General features: G+C 34.7%; 5 protein-coding genes across 9 annotated transcripts; 2 read left to right on the top strand and 3 right to left on the bottom strand.

Moving 5' to 3' along the window:
* Positions 1 to 412: 412 nt before the first annotated feature.
* Positions 413 to 6,887, bottom strand: LOC116128174 (ATP-dependent DNA helicase 2 subunit KU80). 3 transcript variants are annotated; one of them, XR_004127708.1, is made up of 13 exons: positions 6,799 to 6,887; positions 6,002 to 6,094; positions 5,785 to 5,836; positions 5,339 to 5,470; positions 4,383 to 4,786; positions 3,794 to 4,080; positions 3,481 to 3,676; positions 3,146 to 3,352; positions 1,985 to 2,152; positions 1,580 to 1,903; positions 1,298 to 1,428; positions 860 to 1,191; positions 413 to 665 (listed from the first exon to the last, which is right to left on the bottom strand). XR_004127708.1 is itself a non-coding variant. In XM_031413871.1 (12 exons), exons 1-12 carry the CDS (start codon positions 6,856 to 6,858, stop codon positions 1,149 to 1,151), a joined length of 2,097 nt encoding a protein of 698 aa, XP_031269731.1. In that variant the 5' UTR covers positions 6,859 to 6,887; the 3' UTR covers positions 713 to 1,148. The 3 variants fall into 3 exon arrangements, 1 of the variants encoding a protein (XP_031269731.1); XR_004127709.1 differs by having other exon boundaries at positions 1,079 to 1,191; XM_031413871.1 differs by lacking the exon at positions 413 to 665 and having other exon boundaries at positions 713 to 1,191.
* A 345-nt stretch (positions 6,888 to 7,232) lies between these two features.
* Positions 7,233 to 8,641, top strand: LOC116128182. Its single transcript, XM_031413879.1, has 7 exons — positions 7,233 to 7,425; positions 7,525 to 7,581; positions 7,747 to 7,872; positions 8,021 to 8,087; positions 8,166 to 8,258; positions 8,359 to 8,472; positions 8,569 to 8,641. The coding sequence occupies exons 1-7, from the start codon at positions 7,286 to 7,288 to the stop codon at positions 8,620 to 8,622; spliced, it is 651 nt and encodes a 216-aa protein (XP_031269739.1). The 5' UTR covers positions 7,233 to 7,285; the 3' UTR covers positions 8,623 to 8,641.
* Positions 8,642 to 8,992: 351 nt separating this feature from the next.
* LOC116128150 (proteasome subunit beta type-1) lies at positions 8,993 to 12,401 on the bottom strand. Its single transcript, XM_031413838.1, has 7 exons — positions 12,229 to 12,401; positions 12,011 to 12,118; positions 11,158 to 11,239; positions 10,470 to 10,599; positions 10,243 to 10,385; positions 10,068 to 10,154; positions 8,993 to 9,329 (listed from the first exon to the last, which is right to left on the bottom strand). Exons 1-7 carry the CDS (start codon positions 12,273 to 12,275, stop codon positions 9,255 to 9,257), a joined length of 672 nt encoding a protein of 223 aa, XP_031269698.1. The 5' UTR covers positions 12,276 to 12,401; the 3' UTR covers positions 8,993 to 9,254.
* Positions 12,402 to 12,846: 445 nt separating this feature from the next.
* On the top strand, positions 12,847 to 17,244 carry LOC116128165 (protein cornichon homolog 4-like). Of its 3 annotated transcripts, none has more exons than XM_031413859.1 (5): positions 12,847 to 12,977; positions 13,701 to 13,882; positions 14,379 to 14,501; positions 15,945 to 16,012; positions 17,038 to 17,244. In XM_031413859.1, the coding sequence occupies exons 1-4, from the start codon at positions 12,906 to 12,908 to the stop codon at positions 15,976 to 15,978; spliced, it is 411 nt and encodes a 136-aa protein (XP_031269719.1). In that variant the 5' UTR covers positions 12,847 to 12,905; the 3' UTR covers positions 15,979 to 16,012; positions 17,038 to 17,244. The 3 variants fall into 3 exon arrangements, with proteins under 3 accessions (XP_031269719.1, XP_031269718.1, XP_031269720.1); XM_031413858.1 differs by having other exon boundaries at positions 13,695 to 13,882; XM_031413860.1 differs by lacking the exons at positions 15,945 to 16,012; positions 17,038 to 17,244 and adding an exon at positions 15,694 to 15,819 and having other exon boundaries at positions 13,695 to 13,882.
* A 2,111-nt stretch (positions 17,245 to 19,355) lies between these two features.
* On the bottom strand, positions 19,356 to 20,623 carry LOC116128183. The gene is made up of 2 exons (XM_031413880.1): positions 20,442 to 20,623; positions 19,356 to 19,962 (listed from the first exon to the last, which is right to left on the bottom strand). Exons 1-2 carry the CDS (start codon positions 20,570 to 20,572, stop codon positions 19,599 to 19,601), a joined length of 495 nt encoding a protein of 164 aa, XP_031269740.1. The 5' UTR covers positions 20,573 to 20,623; the 3' UTR covers positions 19,356 to 19,598.
* Between the last annotated feature and the right edge of the window lie 403 nt (positions 20,624 to 21,026).

Here is a 21,026-nt window from a genome sequence, read left to right as displayed (position 1 = left end):
TCATATCATAAAATACAATTAAAATACATTAATAGCTTACACCATTCTCATGAACGGCAGCTTTCTATAACACCTTCAAATTGATATAAACAATATCTTTTCTTTATGCAACACGGATAGATTTGATTACATGAATTTACATGGTGACGCCATAGCCTGTAATTCATAGAATCAAAATTCTAAACAGCCAGCGAAGGCGCAAGAATTTTATGACCATAAAAGTGCTTGGCAATGGCATATCATATTCTTGCCAGTGAATTATTGGGCAATAATTTCAATAAACCATAGTGTATCATTTTTTTCTTTGCGGCATTCAGTTGATTCATCAAACATTTCATCCAGCCCATATTTAAATTTGAAAGCCCAAGAGCTTCATAGTGTCAGGGCATAAAGTTTAAAAGTCGAAGAATAGTGACTAGAAGAAGATAAATTGTAGAAAGCGTCTCAGGACTCAGGAGCTGTGACTGGAATAGGGGTTCTACATCAAAACAGTACAAGGTTGTTCCCAATCCCGCCTGAGATGATCGGTTTGGAATTTATATTGGTTTAACAAAATAAAAAATAACATTGAGATAAATTAGTCTGCATAGGACAAATACAATACTCATCTTGTATTCGTATCAACCATCTTGTATTGAATCCATAGAAGCTAATCTCATCCAAGCCTACAAAAAATATTTTTAAAGTTTAGAAAGAAGGAAAAAACACTCATTTGTTTAATTGGTATTAAGAGAAATGGGTTAGAGTTATTTATCGAATCAATGGTACTGGGGAACTAGAGAAAAAATAAACGATTAGTTTCTTAGCAACAAATTGTAACAAATTAATCCCAGGCAGTGGTGTTGATTGTTGAACTAACAAGGTAGAAGATGCTCTTTTGCACTTAAAAAAGATACGACTTTTGTCTTTGAAAAACAGAAATCGTACAGCAAGCCTATTTCATCGAGGATCCTTCCATGAAAACCCTTGCCAAGATGAAGCACAAACTATAATGTTAACTTAAAAAGATGGATTTATCAGTCCCCAAATTTCAAAATAGCTGGATATCTGTACATGAGCCATCAGAATTCACATTTACCACATATACGAAGAGAACAAACTATAACAAGTTTGACTTTTAATGGATAACATTAGTCATCTTTTGGCTCTCATCTCATGAGAAAGCGTCCAGCTTCATCATCTGTTACATCACTGTTCAGGAAACGAAATATGGAAAAAAGTAATCAGATGGCTGCTAAAAGAAATCAACACTTACAGAATGGAAGTAAATAATTGAAGAAATGCAAGTATGTGAAACCTGTCTATGGCTTCTGACTTCGGAATTAATGAGAGTTCTTTGGATGCAAGTAATTCACACAAACGGTCAATATTTTCTTCCTGACAGAATTTGCAAAGACTGCGGAGGAAATCATTGAACTGTTTTGGTTCCTGCAAAGGAGCAACTTTCTGAAGTTAACCAACAGCAGTCCAGCACATTAGTCTTGGCATATATATACGTACACACACACACACACACACACACACCACAGCTATTAATTTTGCAAAAAGAAACTTGATAGAATGAGAGAGAGAAGAATACTTGCTCAAGGATGCACCCTTTACGGAGGGCAACTAAGAATTCCACTGCTTTAGGATAATTATCACCTTCATGGGACTTCACTAGCTCAAAAATTTTCCTTTTCATATCCTCAATTGCTTTACCAACCCATTCTGGGCTATCTCTTCGTGACATCATAGCCACAAAGTCTTGGACAGGGGTCAAATCCCCAATTTTCTCAATCAGAACTGCAGGTTTGCCTTCAATGGAATTGAGAGCCTGTGCATCAGAGACATCACCATCAGCATCTCCCCCCTCTGAGCCAGATGGTTTCTCCCGCAGGAAGCGTCTAGTTGATTTCTTCAGCTGTAAGAAACATCATTTTAATACTTCAATCTCAATACATATAAGAATGGAGGAAAGACAATTCTTAATTTAAGAAATGACCTTAGGATTCTCCTTGAGTTCAAAATGTCTACGAAAAGCATCAATAATGGACTTGCTTTCAGCAAGAAGTTCCGGATCACACTCAGTGATCTTCTTGAGAGTTTCATCAAGTGGAGGCACAGCTGCATCTGGGTCCTTTGATTTCAACTCAAGATGATGATAGAAACGCTGAAAACACATAACATTTGTCATAAGTTTCAGTAAAATTAACAATGGCATACCCATTGAGGCAAAAATGAAAAATAAAAACTCCCCTAAATTACTCTTGTCATCTTTCTGAAACAATGTTTAAGCTGGGAGTTTCCTCATCTGTTAGGTTAGTAACCAAGCATCATATCTGTGACTCAGAACACAAGATGTTTCTTTGATGAGACAACATGAGTTAAATACACTTAGACAACTGTGTTTTACTCCTGTACATGTCAGCAAACAAGAGGACAGAATAAACCTGGAATGGGAATCATATCCACTAATTGCCAAGCTAGTATAGTCTCTATACAGTGCACAAACCTGGACTATAGGAAGGGAGACTATGGGATGCGAGAAACAACCTACCGTTCTGTAGAGATGCATTGTAACAAAATGCTCAGACCACCACAATTTCGACCATTGCATAACAATATTTTCCATACAGCTAAAGATAAGGTCATTGACATAAAAGCAATAACATTTCAAAGCTACACTCATCAGGTGAAAATTTTTCATCTTAAATGTGGCCTTAGGACAAGTAAGTTTCAATTCTCATAAAAGTAATGCTCATTATAGAAACAACCAACCTTATCCTCCACGATCTAAAAGAAATATAAAGTAGAGACATCATATTGCATGTACAGTTTCCAACTTATGGCATCAGTTAAACAACCAACCACCTCCCTCACTCCCAATGACCATGCAGGCTCGGTGTGCACCACAAGAGAATACAATAATGATAAAAACAAGTTTAACGCATGAATTATAAAACAAACAGCACATTATCACTTTACTTTCATGTTTTACATTAGCTCATAAGTATTCAGCAGCATCTCAAACAAACAACAGATTTTAAATCTCAAACCAGATTGGAAAAGCTCTTTCAAGAATTTAGAATAAGCTCGCACAGGAAACAGATAAATAATCAAACAGATAAATATAGTTCACACAAAATAATGCAAATCAAAATACCTCCAGAACAGGATTTGGCGTAAATTCAGGCTGCAGGCTTTCCCCTTTGCCAGATGGTGCAAGGTCAAGCATTTTTACCAGGTTATCTGCTACCTCTTGCTGTTGCTCATTTGGTTGCCAGGACATAGGATAATTGCTGAAAGAGGGGAACTGAAACTCTCGAACATCCTCAATAAAAGGAAGGACATTGAAGTAGAATGAATCGGGCTGTCAAGCAAGATTAGAAGCAATCAAATTTCACTAAGGAAAATTAATCCTACAATAGAAATTGAAGCCAGGATAAACAATTAGCAGTTTCAAGGTAAGGACTGTATGAAAAAGCAGAATGAACCTACAATGTTATGTTTTTCAGACAAACTGGGAGTCAAAACCCCAACAACAACACTCTGCTGTCCTTGTCTCCAGACACAACGCAAAATTGCAACTTTATTCATTTCCTTCATTGCTCTTGCTAAAGCAGAAACAGCAAGCATCGCTCTTGTATTACCCGGTTCAGCGATGAAAAGATTGACATCTTTCATGTAATAGTGACTACGATTAATAAAAAAAAAGTCAGAAGAAAGAAGTTATAAGACAAAAGCATATATTTTCCATCAAGATTAACTGCAATCAAATAACACATATCCAAATTAAGGCAGAGTTTCTAACCGCAATATGTTTGAAGGATCAGTAAATCCCAGAAGCTTCAAACTCTTCTCTGGTTTGAACTTCACAGCCTCCCATTCAGCAGATGATATAGGAACCACTTGAGGTCCATAGCGATAACCTTTAATCCTTTGTTCTGGAGGAACAGCTTTACTAGGATCTTCAACACTTTTGTACTCATAATCTACCTTCACTTCACGTGTGGCAAACTTATCAGTTGGAGGCGCTTTATCAGAATATTTCTTCAGCGTGGGAAACTTCTCTTCAGCCGTTTTCTTGTACACCCATACCTACTTAAAATTGACAATAAGATGAATGGCAAAGTTTTTTAATTTATTCCTCTTTAAATGGAAATCTAATGTAAAATTACAAACCAAACCTGAGAGAGCTGAATGCAATATAAGAAAAGTTCAAACTTGTGATATAAGAAATGCAAGACAACAAAAGAAGGATAGCTAAAGGTGGACTTAGTGACAGGTAAATCCCACAAACAATCATAGGTACAAACAATAGCATGCAACAGTTAAAAATAGTAAAATTATCAACAACATATGCTTAAAATGCTATTTCTGCAACATGGCAGAAATCTCACCTTAATCTTCATTTTCTGGCCAAGTTCAAGATCACCTCTAAATATGGTGACTGGAGCTATATTTCGAGTTCTAAGTGCACCTAATAATGAAGTTGGACTATCAACATACACAGTCTTGGAGCTTGATTTCTCTGAAAATAAATTCAACAAATTTTCATTCTCGTCTATTATTCTCATATTTACGTTCCCACATGAACTTCTTCTGACAATAATATTTTCCATTTTGATGCCATGTGCAGCCATTTGCACGGCAATGGTGCTGACTTGTTCTTCTTTGGTTCCTTCATACGGATCTTTAATAGGACACACTGCATCTGTTATAAGACAGATACGTTTCTTTCCTTTGTTGGTTTCTCTATATTTCTTTATCAGCATATCCAACCCAACAACAATTGCATCAATAACTACCAAAGTTAAGGCACTACAGATGCAGATAAGATAAAAATCATTAGAAAATGTTCAACTAACTAGAAATTACTTCTCCACTAAACTTAACACCTTATAGATTATACTAAAAGCTATTCATTGACAGGTTCAAGTGAAAACCAAAAACAAAAATGCCAAACTGATGTCAAAGAAAAACACTAAAATAACATAATAAAACACAACATCTTCATGGACGTAGAAATAAAAATTTGAAAAGAAAGTAAAAAGACTGAATCCAATGCATTGTTTGACTGTAAGGATTGTTTACATAATATTAAAAAACACGTTTTAAGTACCTATATATTTATGTATATTCCTAGGTAAGCATATAATATGGCCAAATACGCAAGTACATTTTCTAAAGTCAAAGTAAATCTACGGAGAAATTCCATTTTTGAACTGAAGGAACTTAGAGGTTGTAATACTGCAAAGGAGAAGGTGCATGGTGCAAGAAGACAACTACAGCAACAATAGTCTTACAAGCTCTCCAGAGATTAAACTTGCAAAAAAATCTGAAAAGGAATGGATACAATCACCAGCAACAGTTCCTCGAGGGAGCTGTTTAAAAGCTTCAACAAGGTCTCCATCAACAACTTTGATATTTCTTAAAACCACAACATGTTCATATCCACCCACTTCATTCGTCAGGTCATTGCTAGTGTCTGCAGGTTCCAAAGAACATTAATTATAAGTAAAACTTTCTGAATAAGTTACTACAAAAATTGTTGAGAATTGATGATCATGGAATGTCTTGGTTCACTGAGTAGACTGAAATTATTTACAAAGCCTCGTATTTCATATACTCTGCATGCACAGATTCAAAGCCATAAAAATTTGGACAAATGTAATTGACTAGTTTAAAAGGAGAGGAGAAAAAACACTATACATCACCAGCAATAATTAAATAGGTTAAAAGCCTTTAATATACTCCATGAGGCATCAGTTACCCAGAATTGCTCATTAAAAGAGGAAGTACCTTCAGTTCCAAATAAAACAATTCCAACTTCATCATTTTTTCCGTAAATCAGCTGCATAGCAAAATATCAAAGAGAATTAGGGTAATAGCTCCTACAGATTTAGTCCAAAAATCACTAAAATTTCTTTCTTCCACTCAAAATACAGAAGAAGTCACGTGTATCAAATTAACCATAAGAGACAAAATGACAAAAGAAGCTCAAAACTCTAAGGGTTACCTTCTTTTGTACTAGCATGGAGCAAAGTTTTTCAACCTGAGGAAGAACACTGTGCATCGACGGGCCAACATCGAGTAACAATAACAATGCTTCCTGTTCCCAAATGCACAAACCAGGAAAAAAAAATCACATATACAGAGTTTCACCAGTTTGACTATAAGAAAGGGAAGAAATTAATTTGACTGTTAGGCCTCTTCAATTACTCTTTCCGGCAAAGAAGTACTTAAAAATTACTTAACCTAATAAAAGAAATTTTCTTATGAATCTATCTTTGAGAGCATCAGATTCAACTTCTGTATTTTAGCTTTAAAAAAAATAAAAATAAATAAGATTTTGAGGTCCACAATCTCCAATAATCAACTTCTTTGTCTTTCAAATTTGGTTGGTAAAAAGATTCACTGTTAAATTTAAAAAATTCTACCACATAAGAAGACATAACAACACAAAAATAGTTAAACAATTACTAAATTATTTAATCGGCGAATACAAACAGTAGATGTCATTTTGCGCAGAGGAATGGCGAGTGCAACGACTAAGTTCACATTTCAATTAGTTAACAGTAAAACCCTAGAAAAGTATTAGAGAAAAATAAATAACGAGTACAATCACTGCATCTTACAATTGATTGATTAAACATAAGCCATAAAAAAAGAAAACAACAACAGTGTTCTAATGCTTTCAATTAACTGCAAGTAAAACCCTAAAACCTAGCACATTTGAATCATAAATAATCAAAAGATTGATCAATAAAGAGACAGAGAAAGTTGTTATAGAGAAAATTGGCAAGTGAGACTTACCCTGTTACGAGCCATTAGAGAGAGCAATTGAAGAAAAGCTTGTCCCAGAAGCTGGATCATGGAATGGGGGGTTATATTTTAAAATTCCGTGATGGTAACCGCCTTTCTCTTCCCGCCTCGGGTTAACAATTTCAAATTACATTATGACCACAAAACTTGCAAGTATTTCATTTTGCTATGGTAACAATTAACAATATACAAATATGACCATTAACGAAAATAAAAATAAAATATGACATCAAGGGTAGTAACGTAATTGACCGCAACGGTCATAAAGTACGCAGCTGATATTTGAAAAACTTCAAAATAACAAAAAAAATTAGAAAAACCGTCAATGGCTCATCTTTTTCACGTTTTAATAAATAAATTAAATTCAGTCAAAAAGCGACATCGGCTTAGGTAAGCGCTCAAGATAAGCGCATAAAAGGCTCTAGTTGCGGCGATTTTCCAAGCGAGTTCAAGGGAGAGAAAAATTGAGCTTGAGAAAATGGCTTCAATGGCATCACCGAGCTCTTACTGTTTTTATAAGAAGCATAATAGGGGCTACAATGGTTCTACTCTTCCCCGTATAAGCCTTTCTCAGACTCAGCAGCCTGACAACAAACCCACCGACCAAACCAGTCGAAGGTATTCTTCCTTTCTCTATCTGTTCTATAAATATGTTATATTATATATTAAACAATAAAAAATTGAAATTTCCTATGCAAACGTTTTGTTAATTTGAAGGGAAATAATATTGAGGAGCAGCGAATTAGCAGTAGTTGGAGCCATATTCAACTTCAGGTACATATCTTTTTGGTTCATTTTCATTTCATTCTCTGTTTCTCGTCAACACCCGGCCATTCGCAAATATTCGACGAAACTCTTGGAACTCTCTCTGCTACCACCGTCGGATGTCGTAATTTATGCTTCTAATTCAGAAGTTGAATTAATTTATGTTTGATGCAGCGGAAAAAAGCCTGAATATTTAGGTGTACAGAAAAACCAAGCAGCTTTAGCACTGTGTCCGGCTACCAAGAATTGTATATCAACTGCGGAGAATATCAGCGATCTCATTCACTATGCCTCACCTTGGTAAAGCAAAGCCCTCTTTGTTGTGATGTTTGGTAATTTTTGGTGGTATGGGCCAATTGATTAACATTGCAACGCGTGAAAAATATGCACCGACCACTACATGTGGATAGTTGAAACTGACTGGTCAATTTACATGTGATGCATACAGGAATTACAATCGTGGTAGGAAAAAGCCCGTTACCAGAGATGTGGCAATGGAGGAGCTTCTTCAAGTGGTAACAACTCTTGTTATATTTATTTTATTGAACAAGATTACTTCATTCATTGAGAATTTACTAATATCCATCTTACAGGTAAAATCAACAAAACCAGACAGATTTACCCCGATAATTGTGGAAAAGAAAGATGATTATGTTCATGTGGAATATCAAAGTCCGATCTTAGGGGTATGTTCATCAGAGACTACTGTTTTGCCACCAAACATAATTTAACATAGCTGTTGATTTTAACACACTGTTAACGTGCTGATTATCTGTCCTCGAACAGTTAGTAGACGATGTTGAGTTCTGGTTTCCGCCAGGAAAGGAATCGATTGTGGAATATAGATCTGCATCACGACTGGGAAACTTTGATTTTGATTATAACAGAAAACGAATCAAGGTGAGCATTCACAACAATCTTACTAAGCCAGAAGACTCTGATTTTGACGATTAAACAACTGACGTGAAAGTTAACTAAACCTGAAATTAATTATAGGCATTGCGACTGGCACTGGAGAAAAAGGGCTGGGCTCCAGAAGACACCTTTTGAGGGGGGGCACCATTGTTAAGAACAATGATATTCAAGGAAATTTCAACCAAGAGTGCTCAATGCTTGATTTTTAATTTTTATACGCATACAAAAAGAAAAGGGAACACAAGATGTATATTCACTATATTTGAATCAACTTTGATGTAGTTCTACTGATTTATAATGAATAATGAAGCACAAATTTTACATTTTCGGAAAATTTTTCCAAGCCATCAGTAAAAATGTGAAGTCAGATTTACTCTATTGATTAGGGGGATGCTCCAATGAATTGATCCATTAAGAAAAAACATGAGATCAAGGAAGAGCATGCATCATGTCAAATGAGAAGGCGGTGTGAGGGCTTTTATCATTTGACGAAAACAAGTAGTCATTCAAAACCAAATAGCAATTGAATCATTTATGACACCATTACCAAATCTAGTTTTCCAATGCAATAAACTGTAGATACATACTCCTGTCTGGTATAGATATCATCATTGCAAATCCACTACAATGGGAATGCATGGTGCACACTGGATTCCTTAAAAAGAAAAACCACAATGACATGAGAATACTGAAAATTTTGTAAAGATAAAATCATGTTCCAGCATTCCACTACAGTTAAACCAGCGGCAGGGTTCTGAATAGAGAAACTAATCCTTCCTCAGTTCCATGTATTCACGGTGAAGACCTTCTTTATTTAGGACAACAATTTCCAGCTTGTCTCCCTGTTAAATATCAAATGACACGTTAAAGAATAGGCAAATGCTTAATATGCATAAGGATTCTTCTTTAAAGGATTTTACACCTTAGCAACAACAGAAAGCAATCAGGCAAATTAAGAAACAGTTTGTTACTACTGTAATTATAAAAAAGGAAAACAAAAAACCCAGAAATTCTAACTGCAGGCACATGTATATACATGCGTCTTTTCAGAGTGAAGGTGAGCACAAAACTATTTATCCTGCCTCCACAAGGAGAAAGTAAATAAATTAATTGTTTGGAATGCTTGTATCTGTACAATCCCTCAGTACTTACCGTTTGAAAAATGAATACCTAAGATAGTAGGCATGTGATGATTTTCCACTAAAAATTAAAATATCCCAGACTAATGATGGTGGGGAGATAGCACCAAGATCTACCTCTAGAATGAGAAAAAGATTACTGATAATATCTACAAACCACACAAGAAAGAACACTAATCCTATCAATACATGATCAACAATGATGTATAACTAATTCTGAAGTCAGGCATGAGCAACGAAATTGTTCCAATAAAAGCATATGTACAGCTAGATCAATGAAGACCTTCTAAGATTGAGGTATCAAAAAGGTAATCCTGTAAAAAGATGCATTCTTATATGATGAGGTTCCATAAATTTAGAAACAAACATTTGCTGCAACTTTACCGCCTACTTCTAAGTTTACCTGGAATAAGAGTAGAATTTAAAGGAAGATAAACTTACAGTGTAAATATCTCTCTCAGTTGCTGATGCAAAACAAGTTTTGACCAAATCAACTGCTTCAGATTCTGAAAGTGGAGTAACAGCATCCTGGACAGAGCAAGAAAATTAAAGCATAATATGTAGAATTAAAGAACTGAAGAATATGGGCTGTCTAATAATAATTTAAATAGTATACCTGGGCAGGCAATAAGAGAGGACTAGGAGACTTCAGTTGGTTATCCAGAAATGGCATTATGAGCGTGGAACCAGAACCTTGGGAGCTATATCCAACTCTCTCATAGGAACCAACAGCATCATATGTGTAGACACAACCCTTACCTGAAATTTGGAATAAAAACCATGTGTATTAGAAATTAAACAAAGAAGCTCAAAACTGGCACCGAAAGCTTGCAACAATTTTACCTTCATTGTCAAGGCCACCCAAAACATTAAATGAATAATAAGGAAAGAAGCGCTTGTAGTAAAGGGTATTGGAGAGTAGTTGAGCCATTGCAGGGCAGCTCACTTGTTTGTTGTGCTGATGCTGATAGATCTGTTTCCACAGAAATGCCCAGAAAAGAAAACTAGTAAATTAGTGCCAGTATGTGTTTCTAAACGGACCAGTAGGATGGAATAAAGAAACCTTCCCATATTAGACAGTGCAGAGACATCCTTAGATTTAAAGTTGGTATATAAACAAGTATAATGTAAAAAATTATAATTGCAAAAACTAATTTTGTAACAGGTTTATATACAAGAAGTTTTCAACATAATTTACATAATAATAATATTTGGTGCTTCTACTTTATATCAAATCCTTCACAAGAACAACAACATCATCAAACAGATTAACTAAAACCAAAGCAAAACAGACAACTGGAAAATTATTACCAATCTAGCAAATATAAAATTATGAATGGGTAAAAAGATATATGAACAGAAAATTTCAGTGCCAATAATTACCCACAAACATGACTAGTCAAATATGACAATGCAGTCAATAGAAAATGTCTGATAAATGCCTACTCTAGGATAGCATACTTCAAATGCTCTTTCTGGAAGAAGATTCCAAGATATAAAAAAAACCAGTTAGAGTCTTTCTAAGCCTCACCAGGTGCCTTGCTGCCAGTTGCTTTTGTAAGGCTTTGACATCAGCTTGAAAACCAGAGGAGGCCATCACGCATTTGTCTGCCCTGTAAGAGGTTGAAAAATAACAATATAAAAGACATCATTGATAGCTACAATTAAAATGTCTAAACCACACTATACACCCATGAACAACAAAAACATAAGAATCAAACTCTATGAGCGTTCTTCAACTGTTGTTTTCTCCACCTAAAAGCCAGAGATTAGAGTCAAGTTTTCTAGCTGTACAAGTCAACATCGCAATTCCTCTATAAGCCACAACCACAAATGCAAGCTAATATGAACACAGTTCTATCCTTATGTCATCGACATGTTGGATTATTCAAATGTTGAAGCACGAAAATAACATTCAGCAGATCACATTAACCATACCTCTGAATCTCCATTTATGCCACAGTTCTTTAATCAAAGATAACAGTATGTCAAAGTGTTCAACTTGCTAAAACAAAGAAATTCTTCATGATAGCAAGAAAATTTTTCCCAAGTCTCTTTTATTCATGGAGTATTTTAAATTCATAATCAAGTTAATAAAACAAAGCATTACAACTGGAATTCGGATTTCCATGTTTGCCCCAATTTGTTTATAGTATCCCATTGTTCAGCTAAAAAAGAGCAGAGATAAGAAAAAAACTATAATAGAAAAAGGTTGAGAATGAAATGCACAAAATCTGACATCGCACGCATCGTAAAAACCCTAATAATTGAAACTCAAAACTATTTATAAGCAAAAATTAAAAAAAAATTAAAAAATATGAGAAATCAAAATCAAGAAAAAATTGAGAAAAAGAAAATACAAGATATCTTATGAAGATCCGTACAGTTTACAGATTTTGGAGTAATCGCGAGTGAGAATACTGTAACCAGTCGACATTCGAGTATCGGCTGCAATAACACAGTAATCGGCTCCGGCAATTGCAACACAAGTTCTGCAAATCACGCGCGTGTAAAGCAAATAATAATAAATTAAATACCTATTAAAAAAGCTCTGTACCGAGAAATCAAAACAGGCGTGCAGAAAAAAAAAAAGAAGTGGTACCCTCCATTGTTGTCGTATGGAGACCAGTTGGCGTTCTGCTTCGTCATGCCGAGAGGAAAGACAGAGAGAGAAACTAGGGCGAGAAATTGAGCAAAGAATGAACTTCGGCTTTGCTTTTTAGTACTGAGATCTCACACTGTCTTTGCCAACACGAAAGAAAACGATCACTTAAGCGACGTCGTTGGATGGTGTGTGGGCATTTACCCTTTATGTGTGCTTTGCAAAAAGGTGGGCTAAAATCAAATGGCCCAACTTAATCCACGTAAAATAAGGGACTGCAAACCTCGGGTTAGGCCTAGCTTTTTTAAGTACGGGCCTAGGCCCCGCTGTGAATTAAGAAAAGAATTTTATGTTGTTAATAAAATATATTAAATTATTATTTAAATTTATTTTATCTTAAAAAAATTGAAGGAACTTAAAATTTCGAAGAATTTTACCGGACACAAGCTGATGCCTTAAGCACTGCGATGGGCCTGATGCGTACAAAATATTGGGCCCAATATAAATCAGATATTTAATTGAAAAGGAGAAAGGAGTGTTTTAAACGAACATCCAAGTTAATACACATGGTAGCGTATAAATAGATTTGGAATCAAAACCTGGGCAACACGTAGCCAAAGGCCCCAAAGCCAAGAGTAGAGACTACAGATAAGTGAAAGGAAAGGTAGAAGAAGGCCATGGGGGATCTGTTTGGATGGCTACTGGTCTTCACCCTTCTTATTTCTCTACTCGCCATTCTTAGTTACCAGGTCATTTCTCTATTACTGTCACCCTCACCCTTTGTTCTATTTTATTATAATAAATATTTGTCTAATTTTCTTCTGTTTGTTATAATTTACATACTTTTATAATGCTAAAATCAAAATGCATGGCTTGTTATGACGTGTTTTGTGTTTCCTGTTTTGTGTTCATATTGTTTTTGTTTCGAATATTAATCCAAAATTAGCTTTTGTTTCTGTTTTCGTGATTTTTGTTATTGAAATTTAATTCTCAACATATATTTTACCCTGTTAAAAAAGTTGCTTCTGAACTTCCATCGAAAGTGAAGGATGTTACTTTAATTTAGGGTAATTTAAATTATTATTATTATTATTATTATTTTGTTGATAATTCAATAAATACGGGACCGTCATTGTCTGGACTACTTGTCAATTCATAAATTACAGGGGATTCATTTTAATTTTCCAATTAATATGTAGAAGTTTAGTTAGTTTAAGAACAAAAATATTGAAATGGGCAAATTTCTTCTTGTGCACAGTTGTTGATAAACTTTGCCAAACAAATATCTAGTTATATTCTTTTAACTGTTTCCTATAGTCTGTTGAAAACGGTTTAGCTGTTTAATATAATCCATTCTTGATTTTTAGATTGAATTATTGGACAAAATATTATTTTTTAGGAAATTAAAATTTCTATCAAGGGAAAAGCTGTTTAAAAGAGCAGTGTTCTCACACTTGATGTTTTAGCTGCAGCTCATGTGCTTGACGGACCTTGAAGTCGACTACATTAACCCATATGATTCAGCAGCTCAGATAAACATGCTAGTTTTGCCAGAGTTTGCTACTCAAGGAATCTTATGCATCATATATCTTATAACAGGCCATTGGTTTATGTTTCTCTTGTCCCTCCCATACCTGCACTACAATGTGGGACTGTAAGTTTCTTTCAACCAGTTAATTATGATAACATTTGAGCAACGACATGATAATATCTGTCAATGTTGCTGGTTGATATTTCTTTGGATCATGTTAGCCAATCTTCACTTTATATATCATATCTTAACTGTAAGCTGTGACTTCTTGATTGCCTTCTTTTTTCTCCCAGTTTTGAACTAATTACATGAGTACAATTTCATTTAAGTTTAACCAGTTTTGAAATAATGGAAATGGTCATATGTATTCCTGTTAGCATTTTTGCATACTATACTTCATCGTGGTTTCTGAGGAAAACATCCATTTAATATTTAGACCAACTGTGGGTTTTTAGTTCCCTTGGTCCTATTGGTTTTAATTTTCTTAATGCCTTTGATACAGTTAGGTAGTATCTGGACTGCAATGATATAAAGTTCGTTTCCGTCTTGCTGTCATGTTGAATGCAAAATGAAGGCGTACAAAACAATATTATGATATGATATGTTATCCCGTGACCAGGTATAGGAGGAGACAACACTTAGTGGATGTAACTGAGATCTACAGCCAGCTGAATGGAGAAAAGAAGCAACGGCTTTTTAAGCTTTGCTATCTCATAATCCTCTTAGTCTTATGTATATTCTGGTATTATGACAAAATATATGTTACTATCCTTAGTGAATCATTCATTGGACTTTATGAAGCAATTTATTTTATGTGGTCTATGATTTTAAATGTTTTATAGGTTACTTTGGACAGTTGGAGAACCTCATGATTAGTCAGACAGCAGGTCTCCGATCAAGTTTGCCCTCAGTAAGTATTTACATTGCTCTTCTAGATTGAGGGTGTTTTAAACACCATAATGAAGTAAATGCATATTCAATTGGATAAAAGTGTAATGAAGTATGTACAAGCCTCCACCCTTTTGATCAGAATCACTAGAAAAGATACAAAAATTACTGTCATCATTACTAAATAAGGATTTATAATAGCATAAAAAATAACTTAAAGAGTTATGATGACAAAATATTGAACTCGTGACTGTGTTTATCATTAAAGGGCAACCACGCTTGTTGACAAGTGATGTGGAACAACCTGAGAAATTGGATAAATTTTAATTTGAGTGGTGAAAATCTGTTGTATTATTTTGTTGAATAAGTTGAATCCAGGTGGATGGGTAAAGTCATTCTATGTAATAATATTAGTGGAGAAGGCAGTGTCAGTGGCAGCAACAGAGATGATGATATTGGGTGAAGATTTGCAGTTGAAAGAACAGTGAGTCTGTGGATTAGTAGGTGGCTTCATTTCTGATGGTAGTTGTGGAGGCAATTGGTGAAGCAGATTTTAGATAATTTCTTCAAGGATCTTATGCTGGGGGATCTGTAATACTCCCAGGAGGCATATGATGAAATCTAGCTTGTAAAGTTTATAATGTCCATGGGCCATGAGAGGGTGGTGCTGGTGGCTATAGTTGGAATTGTAATGCAGCTGATGCTTGGTAGGGTGATAGCATGTCTTTCATAGGTTGAATTCCTGATTTCTGTGTTCATGTAAATAAACTCTTGAGTCTAGCCTGTAACTGTCGGGTCGCATTGGTGGAATATAAGAATATTATACCCTTTTTTTCCTATTTTATTCTGAATGTAAAAGTGAACAAATTTCTATCTATCAGACCAAAGCTATGGTACTTGGTGACAAGATGCTATAGAATTCTGACTTCTATTTATAACAAAGTTGTAATTGTATCACGGTTGAGCTTCTGGATTTACTTAATTCTTTTTCATAGTGTTGGTTATTGCCTCTTTCTGGCCATTGCTTATTACCATCATTTGATCAGTTCCAGGTTTTTCTTCTGGGTGTACTGAGATGCAAACTTCTGGGGATCGGATTGGGAATTTTGCGGAAGTAATCAAAGAGTATGACAACACTTTCTGCATGGTTGTATGGCAGCTAGTTTTTCTCCGTGCAGTTCTTTTTTGNATATTCTGGTATTATGACAAAATATATGTTATTATCCTTAGTCAATCATTCATTGGACTTTATGAAGCAATTTATTTTATGTGGTCTATGATTTTAAATGTTTTATAGGTTACTTTGGACGGTCGGAGAACCTCATGATTAGTCAGACAGTAGGTCTCCGATCAAGTTTGCCCTCAGTAAGTATTTACATTGCTCTTCTAGATTGAGGGTGTTTTAAACACCATAATGAAGTAAATGCATATTCAATTGGATAAAAGTGTAATGAAGTATGTACAAGCCTCCACCCTTTTGATCAGAATCACTAGAAAAGATACAAAAATTACTGTCATCATTACTAAATAAGGATTTATAATAGCATAAAAAATAACTTAAAAGAGTTATGATGACAAAATATTGAACTCATGACTGTGTTTATCATTAAAGGGCAACCACGCTTGTTGACAAGTGATGTGGAACAACCTGAGAAATTGGATAAATTTTAATTTGAGTGGTGAAAATCTGTTGTATTATTTTGTTGAATAAGTTGAATCCAGGTGGATGGGTAAAGTTATTCTATGTAATAATATTAGTGGAGAAGGCAGTGTCAGTGGCAGCAACAGAGATGATGATATTGGGTGAAGATTTGCAGTTGAAAGAACAGTGAGTCTGTGGATTAGTAGGTGGCTTCATTTCTGATGGTAGTTGTGGAGGCAATTGGTGAAGCAGATTTTAGATAATTTCTTCAAGGATCTTATGCTGGGGGATCTGTAATACTCCCAGGAGGCATATGATGAAATCTAGCTTGTAAAGTTTATAATGTCCATGGGCCATGAGAGGGTGGTGCTGGTGGCTATAGTTGGAATTGTAATGCAGCTGATGCTTGGTAGGGTGATAGCATATCTTTCATAGGTTGAATTCCTGATTTCTGTGTTCATGTAAATAAACTCTTGAGTCTAGCCTGTAACTGTCGGGTCGCATTGGTGGAATATAAGAATATTATACCCTTTTTTTCCTATTTTATTCTGAATGTAAAAGTGAACAAATTTCTATCTATCAGACCAAAGCTATGGTACTTGGTGACAAGATGCTATAGAATTCTGACTTCTATTTATAACAAAGTTGTAATTGTATCACGGTTGAGCTTCTGGATTTACTTAATTCTTTTTCATAGTGTTGGTTATTGCCTCTTTCTGGCCATTGCTTATTACCATCATTTGATCAGTTCCAGGTTTTTCTTCTGGGTGTACTGAGATGCAAACTTCTGGGGATCGGATTGGGAATTTTGCGGAAGTAATCAAAGAGTATGACAACACTTTCTGCATGGTTGTATGGCAGCTAGTTTTTCTCCGTGCAGTTCTTTTTTGTGTTCATAAATCATAGATTTACCATGCACTCTTTGATACGAAAGTAGTCTAGTTGTTCTTTCTAATTGCCTAATGAAATTATTTTATTGTTTACCGTTTGGTTGCTTATGTGTGCATATATATATATATATATGTTTTTCTGAACGCATAGTCAATTTATCTTACTGACGCCTTTCTGATGTATAGCTGATGCATAAAATCTACTTCTTCCGAGTAAACATCCGAATTAAAATAGAATTTAACAGGGCTTATCTTGGGGTAAAGCTTTTTGTGTTTGTATCATTCCAGAATCCAGCTTGATGCAGCTTGCAACTTGCTGATTGATGATAATTTTTAACAAGTTGCAGTAAAAATTACTGGGCAGTGTTTTCATGCTTTACAAATCGGGTCTGACTCACATTGAGTTAAAATAGTGACACAGCGTTGTAACAGTATGTGACAAGTTGGGTGGAAGCTGGTATATGCTATCTGTGTCTACCTACTCTCAAGTCTCAACAAATTTAAAAAATAAGATAACGATAAAAATAAAACTTATCCAGTCTAAATGGTTAGAATGTATGAGAAATAATGTGAATAAATATACAGTCTTATGTTCATTCTCTATATGAATATCAACATTTAAATGGTCTGGACAGCTCCATAATAAACACAAACATAGACGTCATAGCTTGCCGACAATATAAAGCTGTAAGTTAAATTCAAAGAAGATCCATGTTTTCCAGATGTCAATCTAAACAGGTCCCACCTTTATTAGATAATCTGACAGATATATACATGTCTGATGACATGTCCTCCAATGTGAATTTAGAGATACACGATGAAAGTCAAAAGTAAGACAAATTTTCCACAACATATTAATTATTAGGTGAATGAATGTTTACACTTTACATATCTATTGGATCTCTGAGTCACTGTAGATCAGATGGCATCTTTCTTCCACAAAACGGCAATTTATATGAGACGAATACTACCAAACATCTGAACTTTGAATTTGTCTATTAAGCTTTATTGTTCTTCTTCTTCTTATTATTATTAATTTATTATTATTGGAAAAGAACCATTCTGATAGTCTCATCTTCAAAAAGGTTGAAGGTTTTCTTATAGTTTTCAAATAGATTTTGGGCTTCTTTTTTTGTTTTTTTTTTTCAATCTTCTCCAGTTTTCCACAAAACAGACAAGAGGGTGCCTCCATTGAAGATAAGCAAGTTCAATCAGTCAAAATGATGATGCCATTTGATGTTGGGGACGTTTACGTCATCTTATGAACCTACTAGAAATATTAGATTATTGAATATGTAAATATATGAGCTGCCATTGTCTCGATCTAGTTATTGAGTAATACAAACAATAAAATTATAAAGATAAGCAAGAAATATAACGTTATTCTAACAACAATTTGATAGAATCACTTTTAAAATGTTCCCTTTGTTAATTGTCATTTACGCAACCACTTTATATACATGATATGGCAATAGGCCATTCCCCAACAGCCGAAAACCTTTTCAGCTTGACTGAGTGGATGTTTGGAGTAAGATACTTTCCATCACGCATATTTAATTGCACTAGAATCTCCTTTGCCCCTAACCTAATTAATGGCCCTGATTTGGCTTTTGTTACAAAGGTTAATGGTTGTTTTCTGAGTTAATGACTTTTTCCCACCCAACTACTGGCTAAACGATACTTTTTCACCAATAGACTTTTAAAATATCATTTTATTATCCAAATTTATATTCTAACAACGAACAGAGAGTAAATTGGTTTAGGCTATTAGAGCTTTTGGAGGGAGGAGACTGATGAGTTTTTTAGTGGTGGAATGTTAGATTTTAGTGGTTGGAATTGATCAGAATTTGACTTAGGAGAGGCGGCTGCGTAAAACTTAATCACCCGATTACTGACGATTGATGGGTGTAGGGTTTAAGGGATTTTGGTGAGCGATAATTGGGAAAAAGTGTGATAGTGTGGGATCACAACAATGTCATAATCAGAAAAAAAAATATAAATTTGGATAATAAAGTGGTATTTTAAAAGTTTGTGGGTGAAAAGATGTCATTAAGTTGTTTACTCTTGTTTTCTTTGGATCATCTATCTATATATATATATAATTCATTTTCCTTTTGACACAATCCATCTCTTGTTTAGAACAATCCATGAGACTATCATAATGAAGGTAAAATCATCACAGTAAATATCACAGTTTATTTATTTTGGTAACAGTGTAATATACATATTTACAGGTTTCATGTTTAATCACATTCTGCATATCTTACACATGCTCCTTCATGAATCCAAAGACAGAATCCAACAACTCCATCATGCAATCCATGGCTTTCAATATTTACACCATATGATATGACAGCATAAGTAACACAATTTACACGTTGTTATACAGAAGATCGTGTGTGGAGCCTTCTAGCTAGTGTTAATTTGGCAGTGTAGCTGATTCTATGTATAGAAGCTTCTCAGCAATTGACTCCTCTCTCCATTTGCTATTGACTTTGGCTATGAATTCTTCTATTTTCCTTTCTAAATCGTTATCTATCTCATCTTCACTCTCAACATCTTCTGTACCAAGATCATCATCATTATCTTCATCATAACCATCATAACCATGACACTCATCATCATCATCATCATCATCATAGCTATCATCATAATATGTTTCATGAACTAGAGGAAAAGGATTAAAGAACCAATCAAAATCCATTGCAGATGGCTTTGAACTCCCAAGAAAGATGGTGATAATGATAACATTAAACATCACAAACACAGCGTCCCTTTTAGATTTTGCCACAAAGATGAACTCATAGGTATAGAANACACCATATGATATGACAGCATAAGTAACACAATTTACACGTTGTTATACAGAAGATCGTGTGTGGAGCCTTGTAGCTAGTGTTAATTTGGCAGTGTAGCTGATTCTATGTATAGAAGCTTCTCAGCAATTGACTCCTCTCTCCATTTGATATTGACTTTGGCTATGAATTCTTCTATTTTCCTTTCTAAATCGTTATCTATCTCATCTTCACTCTCAACATCTTCTGTACCAAGATCATCATCATTATCTTCATCATAACCATCATAACCATGACACTCATCATCATCATCATCATCATCATAGCTATCATCATAATATGTTTCATGAACTAGAGGAAAAGGATTAAAGAACCAATCAAAATCCATTGCAGATGGCTTTGAACTCCCAAGAAAGATGGTGATAATGATAACATTAAACATCACAAACACAGCGTCCCTTTTAGATTTTGCCACAAAGATGAACTCATAGGTATAGAAAAGAATTGGATGCTTAGACAAGAATATGAACAGGAGCAAAGGGATACTTAGAAAACAAATATACACAAGTTTTGGTATTGCAAGCTTCTTCATGTTCATCCCCAAATGCAGCTAGCTTCTGTTATTGGGGGAGTAGCCAGGATCACTTAATTTTTGGTGGCGACTTATATAGCCACTTAATGAAGTTACTCATTAAACAAATAACAAAAGTAGACCAAGAAAGTGAATAGGAATTCTACTTCTCTAAGCAAGGAGGATTAATTTAATTGCATAAACAATGTTTTTATTCAAATGGCAGGAAATTCCACAGATTTTGACAGCTGGGGACGAATATATACTCACAAGAGAGGCAGGTTCAGAGTCCGTGACAGAAAAGATATCCAACTATTAGTAAATTAAATGTTGACTTGAAAAGTTTTAAGTCTTTCTTATTTTACATGTCACTTGGTCGGTGGAATTTTGAACCTGAACACCAATTGAATAATTGAAAGTGGGCGATCTATCTTTTTCTTATGTGTTTTTTTAAATCATATTAGGATGTCCAAATCAGTAC

This window comes from Pistacia vera, unplaced genomic scaffold, assembly GCF_008641045.1.
Source record: "Pistacia vera cultivar Batoury unplaced genomic scaffold, PisVer_v2 Contig197, whole genome shotgun sequence".
Taxonomy (NCBI): Eukaryota; Viridiplantae; Streptophyta; class Magnoliopsida; order Sapindales; family Anacardiaceae; genus Pistacia; species Pistacia vera.
Note: the sequence above shows the minus strand (reverse complement) of the source record. Positions and strands in the feature narration are given on the sequence as shown.